Consider the following 17,324-nt stretch of genomic DNA (forward strand, 5'->3'; position numbering starts at 1 on the left):
GCCGAGGAACTGAACAGACACTTCTCAGGACATACAATCAATCAACAAATACCTGAAAAAATGTTCAACATCTCTAGCAATTAACGAAATTCAAATCAAAACCACTCTACGATTTCATCTCACTCCAGTCAGAATGGCAGCTATTAAGAATACAAACAACAATAAGTGTTGGCGAGGATGTGGAGAAAAAGACACACACATTGGTGGTGGGACTGCAAACTGGTGCAGTATGAAGATTCCTTGGAAAATTAGAAATGCAACCACCATCTGATGCAGCTATCACACTCTTTGATTTATACCCAAAGGACTTAAAAACAGAATACTACAGGGACACAGCCACATCAATGTTTATAGCAGCATGATACACGATATCTAAATTGTGGAACCAACCTAGATATCTTTCAGTAGATGAATGGATAAAGAAAACGTGGTATATATACACAATGGAATATTACTCAGAATTAAAAGAGAATAAAATCAAGATAAATGAATATCATGGTAAATGAAGTAAGCCAAATCCAAAAAACAAAATGCCAAATGTTTTCTCTGATATAAGGATGCTGATTCGTATTAGAGATGGGGGGGGGTGGCAACATGTGAGGAATAGATGAACTTTAGACAGGGCAAAGGGGAGGAAGGGGAAGGGAGGAGGCATGGGGGCAGAAAAGACGGTGGCATGAGACGGACACCATTACCCTAAGTACATGTATGAAAACACAAATGGTGTGACTCTACTTTGTGTACAACCAGAGACATGAAAAACTGTGCTCTATTTGTGTAATATAAATTGAATTGCATTCTGCTGTCGTATATAACAAATTAGAACAAATAAAATAAAATAACTTAAAAAATAAAGAAAGTGAAGACATACTGGAACATAGAATTTACCAGAGGTTTAAGGAAATTGGGAAACATATCAATGACAGTAAAAAATGGAAGAACTATTTTATAAAAAGCAATAAAATAGTCTGGACATGAAAGATCCATTTGAGATTGGTGATCATCAATGTCTAATATTATCTATTTAGTCTTGAATTCCCTTCAGCAGAACATGGATCTTCAGTGAAAGAGAAAATATTGGATTTGTATAGGACTGAATTTTGTCAGCTAAGTGCAAGAAATATACAAGAGGGGTGTGGTGGGTAAAATAATGGCCTTCAAAAATATCAACACCCTAATACCCAGAACCTGTGAATATGACACCTTACATAGAAAAAGGAACTCTGCAGATTTTATGACTAAAGAGCTTGTGATTAAGGATCTCTCTTGTAAGGAGATTATTCTAATTTTACATATGCTTATAGTGATCAGGAAATGCTTCTTAGCATTTTTGTATCCAAAAACCTAGCCCAATGTTTGCACATAGTGCACAATTAATATTTGAAGAATAAATGAATGAATTTATTTATATCACTCTTATTAAAAGCTACTCTTAAAAAAGATCCAACACTGTGGACAAGAAAAGCAACTTGAATTACAACAGGCACAAAAGTAGTTAGAGGGGATAAAACACCTTGATTTCCCATCTCTTCCTGCCCACTTTAGGAAAATTACCAAATGAAACCTTGAAAGAAAAAAATGTTAAAGATTGCTACTCTCTGACTTTGCACACAATAAAAAGTGGAAAAGGGATAGAAGCTGGAATCTGAATGATGTGTATTTGTTAGAATTTTTATATATTAAGAAAGTTCTTTACCTCCCTCTTCTATTCCAAAACCAGAGGTAATGAGAGGTAATACAACTGAACACCTATTACATATCTGCCTGCCGAACACCTATTACATATCTGCCTTCCCCCATTCCACATGGTATACTCACTATGGTTGTCACAGGCTTACAAACTTAACTTAGTCTAACCAAAGTACCCCATCTCCCTGATCAAAATGAGTGATGGGTTCAATCAAAACTCCTACCAGACTTTCTGCTAGCAGTAAAAGACATGCTTCATAATAAAAGAAAATTAAGTTGGAGCTGCCAGCAGCTTTAGCCTCCAGCCACCAGCATAGGCGCACATCAGAGGAAAGCATAGACAAGAGAAGAAGGCACAGATTTGATGACATTATTTTCTGCATCCAGATTGTTTTCAAACAGAGAAACCAAATAGATCCCATCCCCCACTCTTATTTTATTTGATTTACTACTTCAAAGTAGACTTTGTTCAATTATAATAGCAAGAACACTAATTTTAAAAAGCAGGAAACACTTGCCTCCAGAACTTAAATACACTATGCAGACCCAGCTAAACTACTATTTATCTAACTCAATATGAACTGTTCAGTAAACCATAGTTACAACTCTTCTTTTCCTCTTGTCTAGGTTTCTTAGTAGAACTATTTAATAGAAAACACTCTAAAACATAGAAAGTTGGCTCTGGACAGACTTTATAGACAAGATTTCTCTATCAGATGGAAAAAAAGTAGATTTCTAGTCTCTAAGGTTCCCCCTAAAACAAATATCCACATTGCCTTTTCTTTTGCACAATTATCACCAGTCAAAAGCCAGAACAATATAGACACACCCAGAGTCTTCTTAATTCATGTCAAGAAGGGCATAATATAATGAATCCAAATCCAAGGCCCAACTCTCAAACCAAAATTTACTATTTATTCTGCTACCTTTCCAACAATTACTAATAGGGCATTATGTAAAATTGTGGATGTGTAACCGACATGATTCTGCAATCTGCATTTGGGGTAAAATTGGGAGTTCATAACCCACTTCAATCTAATGTATGAAATATGATATGTCAAGAGCTTTGTAATGTTGTGAACAACCAATAAAAAAAAATTTACTATTTAAAATACATGTAGTCAAAGTGAAAAATAGAGAAGAACTATGAATATGTTCCCCAAAGAACGGATTAAGTAATGAGAATAGGCTGGGCATGGTGGGCGCATTCCTGTAATCCCAGTGGCTAGGGAGGCTGAGACAGGAGGATCACAGGTTCAAAGCCAGCTTCAGCAACAGTGAGGTGCTAAGCAACTCAGTGAGATCCCGTCTTTAAATAAAATACAAAATAATGCTGGGGATGTGGTTCAGTGGTCGAGTGACCCTGAGTTCAATCCCCAGTATCGTAAAAAAAAAAAAAAAAAAAAAGAGAGAATAAATAATAAATATTTTTCCACACCCAGATACTAATAACTTTCAGTCTACTGGTAAAGAAACAGCCTAAACTAAAGATGAAGGTAAAAGCAGATCCAAATTATAAAAAGTTTTTACAAAATTATTTCAGCACATAGAAGCAGAATGTTTTGCTAATTATACTCATATTTTTTAAATCCTGTCATTTTTATTCAAATTATTATATGAAAAAAGTCCTCATTCCCCATAAATTACCAGCAACTTTACCTTGCTTCTTGTTTTCACTTTTGATTTGCTTTTCTGTTTTCTTTTCAATTTCTTCTTATTTAAAATTTTCTTATTCCTAAAAATTAAAAAAGTGGACAAAATAATTATGAACATTAATATAAGGATATACAAAGCTATTAAAAATAGGTATCACCAAAACAGACATTTGAATATTTCTCTTACAAACTTTCCATGAAACAGGATACTCTGCATATACATTAAGATACTATCAAATAAATAGCTATTGAGTTGTCTGCAATACTGGACAGCTAGGAAATACATTAAATAATAAATAATTATAAAATTTGAATTTTGCAAAAACAAATTTTACAAAAAATAAAACATGAAAAAGGTATCAAATCAAGCTTTTTAGAACTTTATTAAACAGTGGGGATTGCTAATAAACATCAGTCACGTCTCCCCCCCCCCCCCCGCCCAAAAAAAAAAAAAAAAACTGCTTTATCTGGGAATGAGTTACACTGCAGCAAAAAGAAAAAAAGAAGAAAAAAAAACTCAAGTCACTTTTTACTGAATTAATATACGAAAAATCCTGAACGCATACACTTGTATATCCAGCAATGAGTTTTTCATTACCTCACATCCTTAAGACTAAAATATTTTTTGAGAAAAAGGAAGTCTCTGAGTGACTCTAAGAAAGCAGGGGGGAAAGGTGGTAAGAATAAGGATTATAGTGGAAGAAACAAGAGGCAAGGCAAACAAACATTTTATTTTCATTTCACTTAACATTTTTATTTTCACCACACTTAGATACTCACTACTAAGTAGTGAAGATACAAAATGAAAAAGACAGTTCTTGCCCTGGAGGAGCTCAGAGACTTGAATAGAAAGCACAGTATAATAATCTAGCAAGAGGATACAATAGCTATTAGATAAAAAGAGAAGGGGTTAAGAGCAGTGAAGGGGTAAGGATAGGACAACTACAAGAAGACAGGGAGATGGGGAGGAAAGGAAAATTCTAGATGACTACAAGGAGATGGGGAGGAGAGGAAAATTCTAGAGGACTAAAGAAGTCCAGTCCTTAGACCTGATAACTGGTAGAAGCAATGACAGAAAAAGGGTTTTAAGCCTAGGTCATTTGTGGGTAGGGAAAGTTCATTTTGAAGACATTTGAATTTAATATACTAAAATGTCAAGACAGACAAGAGCAACCAGCATAAGAAAATTTTATCCTTAACAATTCCTCAGGCTTCTCTCCTCCAATCAAAATAATCACAAAATCTTGTCAATTATATCTTTTAATAGTTCTTGATTCTGTCCACAGCATCTCTACTGTGGTAACTAATAATATAGTTATCACCATCTTTTGTCTGGACCACTGACAAACCTTCTTAACTTACTTCTCCACATATATATTTATCCCCCTTCAATCCATTCTTCACATAGGAACTAGGTCACCTTTAAAAATCACAAATCTAAGTGGGAACTTCCCTCCATTTAAAACTCAGTATCTTCTCAATTCTCTTAACATAAAATCTAAAAGCACTGGCACTGATTAAAGTATCTTCCAGTAACCAATCTTGGCCCACCTCTCCAGTTTCACTCCACATTCCTCTCTAACTTGTTCAACATCCTCCAGCTACAATGACATTTCTTCAGTTGTCTGAACCTATTGAGCTCTTTTGGTGCTTTCACAAAAGCTTCCCCTTTGCCTGAAATTTTCTTCCACATCTCCTGTTACCCACTACTCATCTTTGAATCCCCAGCCTAAGTGTCACTTACTCAGGAAAGTATTTCTAACTCTATAGACTGGGTAACGTTCCCTAACATGCACATTCAATTCATTTTTCATTTTTGTTTCAAAATTTTTTATAATTTATCTCATAACCTATAATTGTAATTTTACTTGAGATTATGATTTAATGCATCATACCCTCACCAAACCATGAGCTCCAACAATACAGAGGCCATGTGCATCTTGTTCACTGCCTATCCTCTTTGTCCAGAAAGGCACCTGGAACAGAGTACTCAATGGTATTTTGAGAGAAAGAGAAAATAAAAGGGAAGGAAAAAGAAGAGGGTTAAAATGAGAAAATTCAGAGAAATAGAATAAACCTTACTTCTAGACAAGCATTAGTCAGAGAGCAAAATAAGAAGAAGATTAAGATTAGATTCGTAGATAACAACAAATCATTTAAAGGGTATCTAGCCAGAAATATCCACTGAAGAGTTATTTTACATACATGGGGTTATTTTACATAAATTTTGGTGGAAAGGATGTAATATAAACAACATATATGGCTGACATTTCTCTAGAATATTATGAAACAAATTAAAGAAAAAAAGGTGGCTGACAGTGTTGAATGCTAAAAATGAATAGATACATCTAATTATATAATCTATCCAACTTCCAAACAATGTGGTAGCTTTTAATTGATTGAACAATTCTAATGAGTCTGAACCAACCAACTCTTGCATATAGGCCATCTGAAGAACCAGCTTTCCTAAAATTACTTACAAAATAACTTTAACTTATTTTAATGTGTTTATTGACTTGATTTTTTTTATAAGCACAGAATTATAAAAAAGATTCAGCCAGGCACAGTGGCATACCTGTAATCCCAGCAGCTTGGGAAGCTGAGGCAGGAGGATCACAAGGTCAAAGCCAGCCTCATCAACTTAGTGAGAACCTGTCTCTAAATAAAATATTAAAAGGGCTATGGATGTTGCTTAGTGGTTAAGTGCCCCTAGGTTCAATCCCTGGTTACACGCCCCCACACACAAAAAGAAGGAAGGAAGCAAGGTAGGAAGAAAAAAAATCCAGAAATAAACAGAAAATTATATAAAGAAAATCTATTCTCATCATTGGAAAATAATACTATTTGCTAGTAACGTTAACATTCCATTATACGATTATATCTAAGAATGAGTAAATTTTTCATATGTGAGGATGAACAGAGAAAACTCTAGGAATCATCCTTACACACTAACAATTGACTTTTGAATTTCTAATTTTATTATCTAGGATTTTAAATTTTAAGTCAATAAGAAGCTTAATGAAGAGTATATGGAACTGTTCCTGAGACTTTTAGTCTTCTCAAAAAAAAAGAACCTCTACCCACTAGATCTAAAAGAATTATAGCTAAAAATAAAAAGTAAAAGGAAAAATGCCATATTTACCATTAAATATTTACTTTAAAAATTCAAAGGAAGAATTTATCTTAACAGCTACACTCTTGAAAGAAAACCAAATTCTTCTGCAATGTAAGAACAAATGGATTTTACAAGTTATTCAGTGATATAGATCATTAGTTTCTCTATCAGAGTCTGTTTTCTAACAAAAAGTCAGTCATAATATAACTTTAAAATTTCTCTCATTCAGATCTATTTGTTCATTTGTCAAATAAAGATATGAAAGAGATTATCTCTGAGGAAACGTTTCCTCTAACTCTAAAATACTAAGATTTTGATAAATTCAAATTTACACAATTTCTGGAATAAAGTTTTCAATCTTTATCTTAATTTTACTTAGTAATGAAAACTAAAAAATTCCTATGCCAATGGTCTAAAGCAGGAATAGGTGAAACTGTTCTCTAAAAGGGTAAGAGTAAACTATTCTTACACTTTGTGGGCCACAGGCTCTCTGCAGCAACTACTCAACCACTATAGCATGAAAGCAGCCACAGAAAGCACATAAACAGATTGAGTGTGGAGGAACCCAACATGGCGGCCAGCGAGGAGGCAGCACTTTCAATGCCTCCGCAGTAACGGGATCAGAGAGACCCATTAATACACCTACATGATACCTTCTGAGAAACTTCTAGCAAAATTCCGCTGAAAAGAGACCTGCCGGGAATTAGTAAGTTTATTGGAGGTGTCAGTTTGTCCCAGACGAGTGTATCTCGGCTACCCAGCACGGGGGCACAGTCCCACCGGCCGCTGCCAAACGGCCGTTGCCCACACATTGCAGCGAACATTCGAAAGGCCGCTGCCTGCCCGGGACCCCGCCGGCCAGGCTCTGTGAACCGCCCCCCGCGGTTCGGCGCTGCAAACGACCCCCCCCTCGGGTGAACAGCTCCCGCCCACCCGGCTCTGCGAAAGGCCCCGCCCGCACGGGGAATCAGGAGCGGCGCGGGACCGCGGTGCGAAACTCCCGGCTACCGCTCCCACCAGTGCTGATAACTGAGGTCTCTTGCACCAGCTTACGTAGGCGTGGCTACCAGAGGGCAAGCAAATTCGCTGGGGGTTCTCAGCCCCAAGCTCTACAAACTTAGAGTCCGAGGGAATGGCAAACAGGGAGAGTGTGCCCAGTCGTTCATGAAAACAGGGCTCCCAGGAGCAGCAGACCTGGCGTGTAGCCAGTATTGTGGTGAGCATCACCGGTGAGCAGGGCCTGGCTCCAGGAAAAGTGGGAAAGTGACTAGACACAAGAGAAGGCCTTAGGCACTCAGGATTGGAGACGCGCCCAGTCCGGGAAGAAGAGCTGCTGCACAGTAATTGGCTCCCGCCTACAGAGAGGAGAAGCTTGGCCCGATGGGCACAGCTCCACCTACTGGAAGAGAAGTTAATCAAACTCAAGACTGCATTTATTAATTTATTTTTTAATCTGGTTTTTTTTTTATTTTCTTTTTTCTTGTTGTTTTTTAAATTTTTATTTTATTTTATTTTTAATTTTCATTTTCATTTTTATTATTATTATTATTATTTTTAATTTTTTTATTTCCTATTCTTTTTTTTCTTCTGTCTTTTCATTTCTTTTCAATTTTCTTATTCCCCTTTCCTTGAATTCTACCTGCTTACTCTCATTCTCTTTAGTGACTTATTCCCTTCCCTTCTAATACCTTTCCTCCCAAGCATCAAATAAATTTATAGGAGTAAACAGTAACTCAGCAGTCAAACAGAACAAGAAGTAACATGAGCACCATGAAAAAGCAAGGAAGAAGAGGAGTACAAACAATGCAGGACAGCCTAAATATTCAGGAGGACCTAGAGTCATCAGAAAAATGGTCATATAAAGAACTCAAGGAACACCTTAGACAGATGGAATGGAACCTTAAAGAGGATACGAGACAGCAAATCCAAACAGTGAAAGAACACGTTGAAAATGAATTACATAAATGGATAAAAGAAGAAGTTAAGCATCTTTATCAGGAGATAGAGATTATAAAAAATAATCAAACAATAATTCTAGAAATGAAGGAAATGATAAACCAAATTAAAAACTCAATTGAGAGTATCACTAACAGAGTGGAGCAAGTAGAAGCCAGAACGTCAGATAATGAAGACAAAATATATCATCTTGAAAAGAGTCTAGCCAACTCAGAAAGGCTGGTAAAAAATCACGAGAAAAACATCCAAGAGATATGGGATAACATAAAAAAACCAAACTTACGAGTCATCGGGATGGGATAGAGGAAGGTACAGAGATTCAAAAGACCCAGAATAGCAAAAGCAATTCTAAGCAGGAATTGTGAATCAGGCAGTATAGCGATACCAGACTTGAAACTATATTACAGAGCAATAGTAACAAAAACAGCATGGTACTGGTACCAAAACAGGCGGGTGGACCAATGGTACAGAATAGAGGACACAGACACTAATCCACAAAGTTACAACTACCTTATATTTGATAAAGGGGCTAAAAGCATGCAATTGAGGAAGGATAGCATCTTCAACAAATGGTGTTGGGAAAACTGGAAATCCATATGCAACAAAACGAAACTGAATCCCCTCCTCTCACCATGCACAAAAGTTAACTCAAAATGGATCAAGGATCTAGCTATCAAATCAGAGACTCTGTGTCTGATAGAAGAAAAAGTTGGCTCCGATCTACATATTGTGGTGTCGGGCTCCAAATTCCTTAATAGGACACCCATAGCACAAGAGTTAATAGCAAGAATCAACAAATGGGACTTACTTAAGCTAAAAAGTTTTTTCTCAGCAAGAGAAACAATAAGAGAGGTAAATAGGGAGCCCTTAAAAGAGCGTACTACAGGGATACTGCCACATCGATGTTCATAGCAGCACAATTCACAATAGCTAGACTGTGGAACCAACCTAGATGCCCTTCAATGGATGAATGGATAAAAATAATGTGGCATTTATACACCATGGAGTATTATGCAGCACTAAAAAATGACAAAATCATGGATTTCGCAGGGAAATGGATGGCACTAGAGCAGATTATGCTTAGTGAAGCTAGCCAATCCCTAAAAAACAAATACCAAATGTTTTCTTTGATATAATGAGAGCAACTAAGAATAGAGCAGGGAGGAAGAGCAGGAAGAAAAGATTAACATTAACAGAGACATGAGGTGGGAGGGAAAGGGAGAGAAAGGGGGAATTGCATGGAAATGGAGGGAGACCCTCATTGTTATACAAAATTACATATAAGAGGTTGTGAGGGGAATGGGAAAATAAACAAGTAGAGAAATGAATTACAGTAGATGGGGTAGAGAGAGAAGATGGGAGGGAAGGGGAGGGGGGATAGTAGAGGATAGGAAAGGTAGCAGAATACAACAGTTACTAATATGGCATTATGTAAAAATGTGGATGTGTAACCAATGTGATTCTGCAATCTGTATTCGGGGTAAAAATGGGAGTTCATAACTCACTTGAATCTAATGTATGAAATATGATATGTCAAGAGCTATGTAATGTTTTGAACAACCAATAAAAAAAAACAGATTGAGTGTGGCAATAAAGCTTTGTTTCTGAATGCTGAAATTTGTAACTCATTTAATTTCCATGTGTTAAAAATTTTCTTTGTCTTTTCTCCTCTTTTCAACTTTATAAAAATGTTTTTAAAAATTCTCAGCTCTAGGCCACTCAAAAGGAGGAAGAACATGGCAGGATTTAATCCATGGGTCATTGTTCGATGACCTCCCTGGTCCAAGTTACACTTTGATAATATTGAATCAGAAAGATTCATATCATTCATTACATATATATATATATATGTATATATGTATATATCAGAGAAGACTACTCAATACATCACTATGCTTATACAAATAACCACTCTTAAAATTATGTACCTTTCCTTTTTGTAAAGAAACATTCCTGACCTCCACTTCCCTAGTGTAAGATACTAATGAGAAACAAAACATTGATCTTCCTTCAAGGACTAGACTAACGTAACAGAGATATGGAAGCAATGAGGACTAGACAAACTAAAGATCCACAGATAGAAGAGTACATCCAAAGTGAGCTGAGACCACTAGCATTTTTTTCCGTTGGGGGCATTTAAAGAGTTTGAGCATGAGTAAGAACTGAGCTTCATGTAGGCAAAGGAACTCTACTAAAGCAAACAAAAACTGATGGTGCTTTGGATGTCCACTTATCTGGAATGAAAATTAGAATTTAGGGCTGGGGTTGTGGCTCAGTGGTAGAGCACTCGCTTAGCACATGCGAAGCCCTGTGTTCGATCCTCAGCACCACATATAAATAAATAAAATAAAGGTATGGTGTCCAACTACAACTAAAAAATAAATATATAAAAAAGAAAATTAGAATTTAGAAAAAGCCTAGGAACACGACTGGTTTTCTCAGAAACACATCTCCTCAGTCAGGGGAAGGAAGATATGGAGCCTGCTCAAAAGGAAAGTAAATTTTCCATTGTCTTCTTGCATTTAGAAGACTGAATCCCAGCAGAGAAAGAGGTCTACTTAATTCCTGAATGGACTGAAATGATACCTCATGCTATCTGTCTAACCTTTCTGGGAGAAAAAGAGAAACTTTTCTGGAAGAAAATATTATCTGAAAGAAAATAACTGATTTTTGCATATAACATTAGTCTTGTTTGGGGCACAATATAAACATATTAAGGGACAACCAGAAAAACAAAATAATGTGGTAGATAATTAAAGAGAAAACCAGAAAATTGGGCAGACTCACAGACAATCCAGATATCAAAGTTAGAGGACAATGACTTGACATTGTAGATGTCATTGACATTGTAGATGTAGAGATGAACAAAATGAATCAAATAAGGCAATCTTCAATGTATTCTATTAAAAAAGAAATAAGCAGGGGCTGGGGATGTGGCTCAAGCGGTAGCGCGCTCGCCTGGCATGCGTGTGGCCCGGATTCGATCCTCAGCACCACATACCAACAAAGATGTTGTGTCCACCGAAAACTAAAAAAATAAATATTAAAACTAACTCTCTCTCTCTCTCTCTCTCTCTCTCTCTCTCTCTCTCTCTCTCAAAATAAATAAATAAATAAATAAATAAAATAAAAAAAAATAAGCAGACATTCCAGAACTATAAATTTGAGTAGTCCACCCTTATGGGGTGTGTGTAAGGGGGTTAATTCCAAGACTTCCAGTGGAGGCCTGAAACCCTGATAGTACCAAATCTTACATGTTACCTGAACACAAGCCCTGCAATACCAGTCCATCTCCTAATTGAGACAGCTAAGTGACTAAGAGACAGTATGGGTATGTTGGACAAAGGAATGATTCACATCTCAGGCAGGATGGAGTTGGACAATGTAAGAGTTCATCATGTTATTCGGAACAGGATGCAATTTAAAACTCATAAGTTGTTTATTTCTGTAATATTCCATTTGGGGGGTTCTAGGGATTTAACACCCCACTTACTGATTATAATTGACCACAGGTAACTGTATCCACAGAAAGTAAAGTTGCAGAGAAGGGACTACCACTATATTTAAAAGTATAAAATGTTAGGCAATTTTAAGAGCAGAATATGACACAAGAAGATATATTTCATGGATTTGCAAACAGGCCAAGAGAAAAATATCCAAATTTAGTCACAGGGAAAAAAGAACAACGTAAATGAAACATTATAAGATGTGGGACACAATCAAATAGTCTTCTCATATTCATATAGTTAGAATCACAAGAGAAAGATTAATGGGACAAAAGCAATATATGAAGAGATGATTAATGATAATTTTCCAAAAGTTAAAAAATTAACTCAGAGATTTAGGAAACTCAGGGAACTTCCAGCACAAAAATGCAAAAGAAAATCACATCTCAGCACACAATAATCAAACTGCTAAAACAAAAGATACAGGGGAAATCCCAAAAGCAGTCAGAGAAAAGAGATACACTGAAAAACAATACAATTTAAAATGTTCATTTTAAGGGGCTGGGGTTGTGGCTCAGTGGTAGAGCATTTGCCTAACATGTGTGAGACACTGGGTTTGATTCTCAGCACCACATATAAATTAATGAACAAATTAAAGGTCCATCAACATCTAAAAAAACAAATTTTTTAAATAAATAAAAATAAAAATGTTCATTTTAGGGGCTGGGGTGTAGCTCAGTGGTAGAATGCCTGCCTCGCAGGTGTTGAAACACTGGGTTCGATCCTCAGCACCACATAAAAATAAAGATATTGTGTCCATCTACAACTAAAAAAAAAATTTTTTTAAATAAAATGTTCATTTTTGTACTAAAAAGTATGGCGAAGAGATGCACTTAGGAACTTAGAATTGTATAAGCTACCAAAAATATAATTTTAAAATGAAGATAAAAAAGATGCTTTTAGACCCATAAAAGCTAAAAAAAATTAACTCTCAAATGACCATTATTATATGAAATATTAAAAGAAAGGTCTTTCTTTAATAACTGGTATGACATAATTTTCAATAAAAGCACAAATTTTAAGAAAAGCAATAGAAAAAGATGGAGTTCCAATATACTCCCCAAGATCCCAACAGAGCTAGTGTGGCTGTATTAATATTTGGCAAAATAACTTTTAGGGCTACAGTATCCAAATAAATGAGAAGAGCATTTCATAATGCTGAAAGGATTAATTCAACAGAAAACATAACATTATCAAATGTGCATGCACATAATAACATACAGCTTCAAAACAATATGAAGCAAACTGACAAAAGTAAAAAGAGAAAATACAAATCCACAACTGAATAGAGTATATTATAAAATATCTTCCTCTTTAATTGATAGAATAAGTACAAAACAAAATAAATACAGGACAATTTTAAAACAAGACTAATAAACTCAACCTAAATGACTATACCTAGAAAACTAAATCCAACAACTGCAGAATGCATCTTCTCTTAAAATTCCCATAGAACATTTATTGAAATAGATGATTTGCTGGACCACAGATCAAGTCTCAACAAATTTCCAAGGACTGGGTCAGAGAACTAATCATAATGGAAATAAGAAAATATTTTCACTTAAATGAAAATTAAATATGACATCTAAACTTGTGGAATGCAGGTATAGCAATGCTTAGACAAAATGCATAACTTTATTTTTTTAGTTTTAGTTTTAGGTGGACACAATATGTTTATTTTATTTTTTTAATGTGGTGCTGAGGATCAAACCCAGTGCCCCACACATGCCAGGTGAGCGCGCTACCACTTGAGCTACATCTCCAGCCCCAAAATGCATAATTTTTTGTACATACCCAAATGTAAATGCTAAAAACAAAAGAGATTGAAAGTAAATTACTTAGGCTTACAATACAAGAAGATAGAAACAGAACAGCAAATTAAATGCAAAGAATATAAAAAGAAAAAAAATTAAAACAGACACCTATGAAACAGAAAGCAAAAATTCAACAGAGAAAACCAAAGAAAAGTAATAACTGTAATAAATCTCTAGCAACACTTATAGGAAAAAATTTAAAAGCATAAATTATCAATGTGAGAAATAAGAGAAGATACATCACTACAAATATTGCCTATAAATTTGACAATATTAAATAAACAAATTGCTTGAAAAAAGTTCTCAACACTACACAAGTAAAAAACAATGTAATACAAGAACAGAATTAATAAATCTTTTTAAAAAATTAAATCTCTAATCAAAATCTTATTCACAAAGTAAATTCCCACACTCATAGCTTCAACTGGTAAATTCTTCCAAACATGTAAAAGAATTTACTGGCATGTTCTTTCAAACAATATTAACCTCAGGCTAATTCTTCCAGGGACTATACAAAGAAAAAAAACCCTTCCCAACTCATTTTATGAGACTAGCATAACTCTGACACCACAATTTGAAAAGGAGATTTTCAAAATGTGAAAATTTTAGCCAATGGCTCTAATTAACACAGAAGCAAAAATTCTACATAGCCAAAAATTCTACATACCCAAATATTTACCGAATAGTAAATGGCTAATCAAAATATCTATAACAGAATATGATTCAGACATAAAAATGAAGTAGTGATTTTCGCTGCAATATGGAAGATGCTTAAAAACATTATGCAAAATGAAAGAAACAATGGTTAAAAAAGGTCAAAATTATAAATTTCCATTTATGTAAAATGTTTATATAGGTAAATCTACAAAATCAAGAAGAAAATTAGTAATTGCCAGAAGCTAAAAGGAGAATAGGGAGTGACTGCCAATATCTACAGAAATTTTTGGGGGGTAACAAAAACGTTCTAGTTGCACAACTTTGTTAATATATTAAAAATTACTGAGTTGTATATACATTTTAAAGGTTGAATTTTATGGTAAGTAAATTATCTCTCTATAAAAAAGTACAAGAAAAAATCATTCAATAATTTTATTATCTAGTAATATAAAAAAGATAATATATAAGATACAAATTTCAAATAAACAATTACAGAATAAACATCAATCATTTAAACAGAAGCAGAAAAAGTTAGTTAATAAAACTCAAAAGCCACTGATGATGAAACACCTCAGTAAACTAGGAACAGAAGAGAATTTACTTAATCAAAGATTATCTACAGAAACTGGGATTGTGGCTCAGCGGTAGAGTGCTCGCCTAGCACAGGCGGGACCCGGGTTCGATCATAAAAATAAAGGCATTGTGTTGTGTCCATCTACACCTAAAAAATAAATATTAAAAAAAAAGATTATCTACAAAAAAAAATCCCTACATTTAACACTATACTTAGTTATATTCAATTATGAAAATTAAATACTCCCACAAAGTATGAGGAAAATGCAAGTATTTATACTGTCATCACTTCTACTTAACACTGTACTGAAGGTCAGTAAATGAAGCAAAAGAAACAAAAGTCTTAATGGTTGAAAGGTAAAAAGTAAGCAAGGCACAGTGGCGCACATCTATAATTCCAGACTCAGGAGACAGAGGCAGGAGAATTATAAATTCAAAGCCAGTCTCTACAACTTAGGGAGGCCCTGAGCAACTTAGTGAGACCCTGTCTCAAAATAAGAACAAAAAGACTCAAGATGTGGTTCAGTGGTAAAGCACCTCTGGGTCCAATCCCCAGTACAAAAGTGGTGGTGGTGGTGGTGGTGGTGGTGGTGGAGGAGGAGGAGGAGGAGGAGGAGGGAGGAGAAAAAGTAAAGTATTTTCATTTCATCTGTACATAATTATATTTATAGAAAATGCAAAATAATTCACTAATAAAGAATTTATAAGAGAATTATAAAGGTCACTGAAATCAAAAATCAATTTTTAAAAATCAACCATTTTATTTACTAAAGTTTTTCTATAGAAGCCAGACTTATTCTCCCATGTAATTAATGTAATGATACTTCATCACTATGTTCAGGCATCACTGAATAAATAAGAGGGAACAGTAGTCTGGTTACCATCCAGAAAACTTTTACATACTTAACCTAGCATGCTAATTTGTAGGAAGAAAAGAGATTTTAACAGTTCAAATTGATTTGGGAAACAGATGCAAACAGACTTCCTATATATATAGCTCAGTCTCTGCTATGATTTAGATATGAGGTGTCTCCCAAAAGCTTATGTGAGGCAATTCAAGAACATTCAGAGGTGAAATGATTGGGTTAGGCGAGCCTTACTCTAATCAGTAGTCAATCCATTGATAAGGATTAACTGAGAGGTAACCATAGGCAGGTAGAGTGTGGCTACAAAAGGTAGGTCATTGGGGGTTTATATTTTGTTCATGGTAGGGAGCTCTCTTTGCTCCCCAGTGACCTGTCCTGAGCTGCTTTCTTCCTACTTCCACCATGATGTTCTTCCTCATCTTGGGCCCAAAGCAATGGACTTAGATCTCTAAAATCTTGAGTGCCAAATAAACTTTTCCTTCTCTAAAACTTTTCTTGTTAAGTCTAGCAGCTAAAAAGCTGGCTAAAACACTCTCCACCTTGTCTGAAAGTCTTCACATGGGGAAAAGATATAAATAAAGATACCTTGGCAGTGGCAGAGCAGCAGATGAAAAATGAGAGAGGGGGAATGGGGACAGGATAGAAAACGAGGGGAGAAGTCTCTGAAAAGTTGTGACTATAGACTATGCTCCATGCAGATTATACTCAAAATACAAATAGCCTAGACAAGTCACAAAAACACAAACCACGAAGCAACTGTAAAACATTCTGAAGACAACATTTCATCCCAGGTCTCAGAAAAAAACCCAGATTATAAGAGCTAACAAATAACTAGGGACAAACTCACAAAAGGTACCATGACTGAGAACAGAAGAAACAAAAAATAGACACAAACAAGACCTCAGATGGTAGAATTTTCAGATGGTTTAAAAGACCACTATGTTTACCAAATTTAAAGAAATAAAATACTAAAATATCTCCAATGAAGAGATTCCATTTGAAAAAGAATCAAACTTCTGGAAGTGAAAAATATAATAACTGAAACTAAAAATTCAATAGATGTATTTTAAAGCACACCAGACACAGCTGAATGGAGAATTTTTTTTTCTTTTTTTTTTTTTAATTATTTTATTCTTGGTTGTTCAAAACATTACATAGTTCTTATTATACCATATTTCACAGATTGATTCAAGTGGGTTATGAACTCCCATTTTTACCCCGTATACAGATTGCTGTGTCACATCAGTTACATTTCCATTGATTTACAAATTGCCTTTCTAGTGACTGATGTATTCTGCTGTCTATCCCATTCTCCACTGTCCCCTCACCCCTCCCCTCCCCTCCCCTCCCCTACTCTCTCTCCATCCCCTCTACTATAAATCGTTTCTTCCAACTATATAATTTTTCTCCTACTCCTCCTTTCCTCTTATATGTAATTGTGTATAACCCTGAGGCTCACCTTCCAATTCCATGCAATTTCCCTTAACTCTCAC

The 17,324-nt window shown here is 35.2% G+C and overlaps 1 protein-coding gene across 11 annotated transcripts in view; it reads right to left on the reverse strand.

Annotated features, from left to right (window-relative positions):
• The window catches only part of MYCBP2 (MYC binding protein 2), a 295,622-nt gene that overhangs the window by 258,858 nt on the left and 19,440 nt on the right, over positions 1-17,324 (reverse strand). For all 11 annotated transcript variants that reach the window (XM_081291229.1, XM_081291222.1, XM_081291231.1 and 8 more), the window contains exon 2: positions 3,349-3,424. In XM_081291229.1, the coding sequence (XP_081147355.1) occupies positions 3,349-3,424 (76 nt within the window). The remainder of the gene's footprint in view (positions 1-3,348; positions 3,425-17,324) is intronic.

Source organism: Spermophilus citellus (genome assembly GCF_964194105.1).
Source record: "Spermophilus citellus genome assembly, chromosome: 1".
Classification (NCBI taxonomy): Eukaryota; Metazoa; Chordata; class Mammalia; order Rodentia; family Sciuridae; genus Spermophilus; species Spermophilus citellus.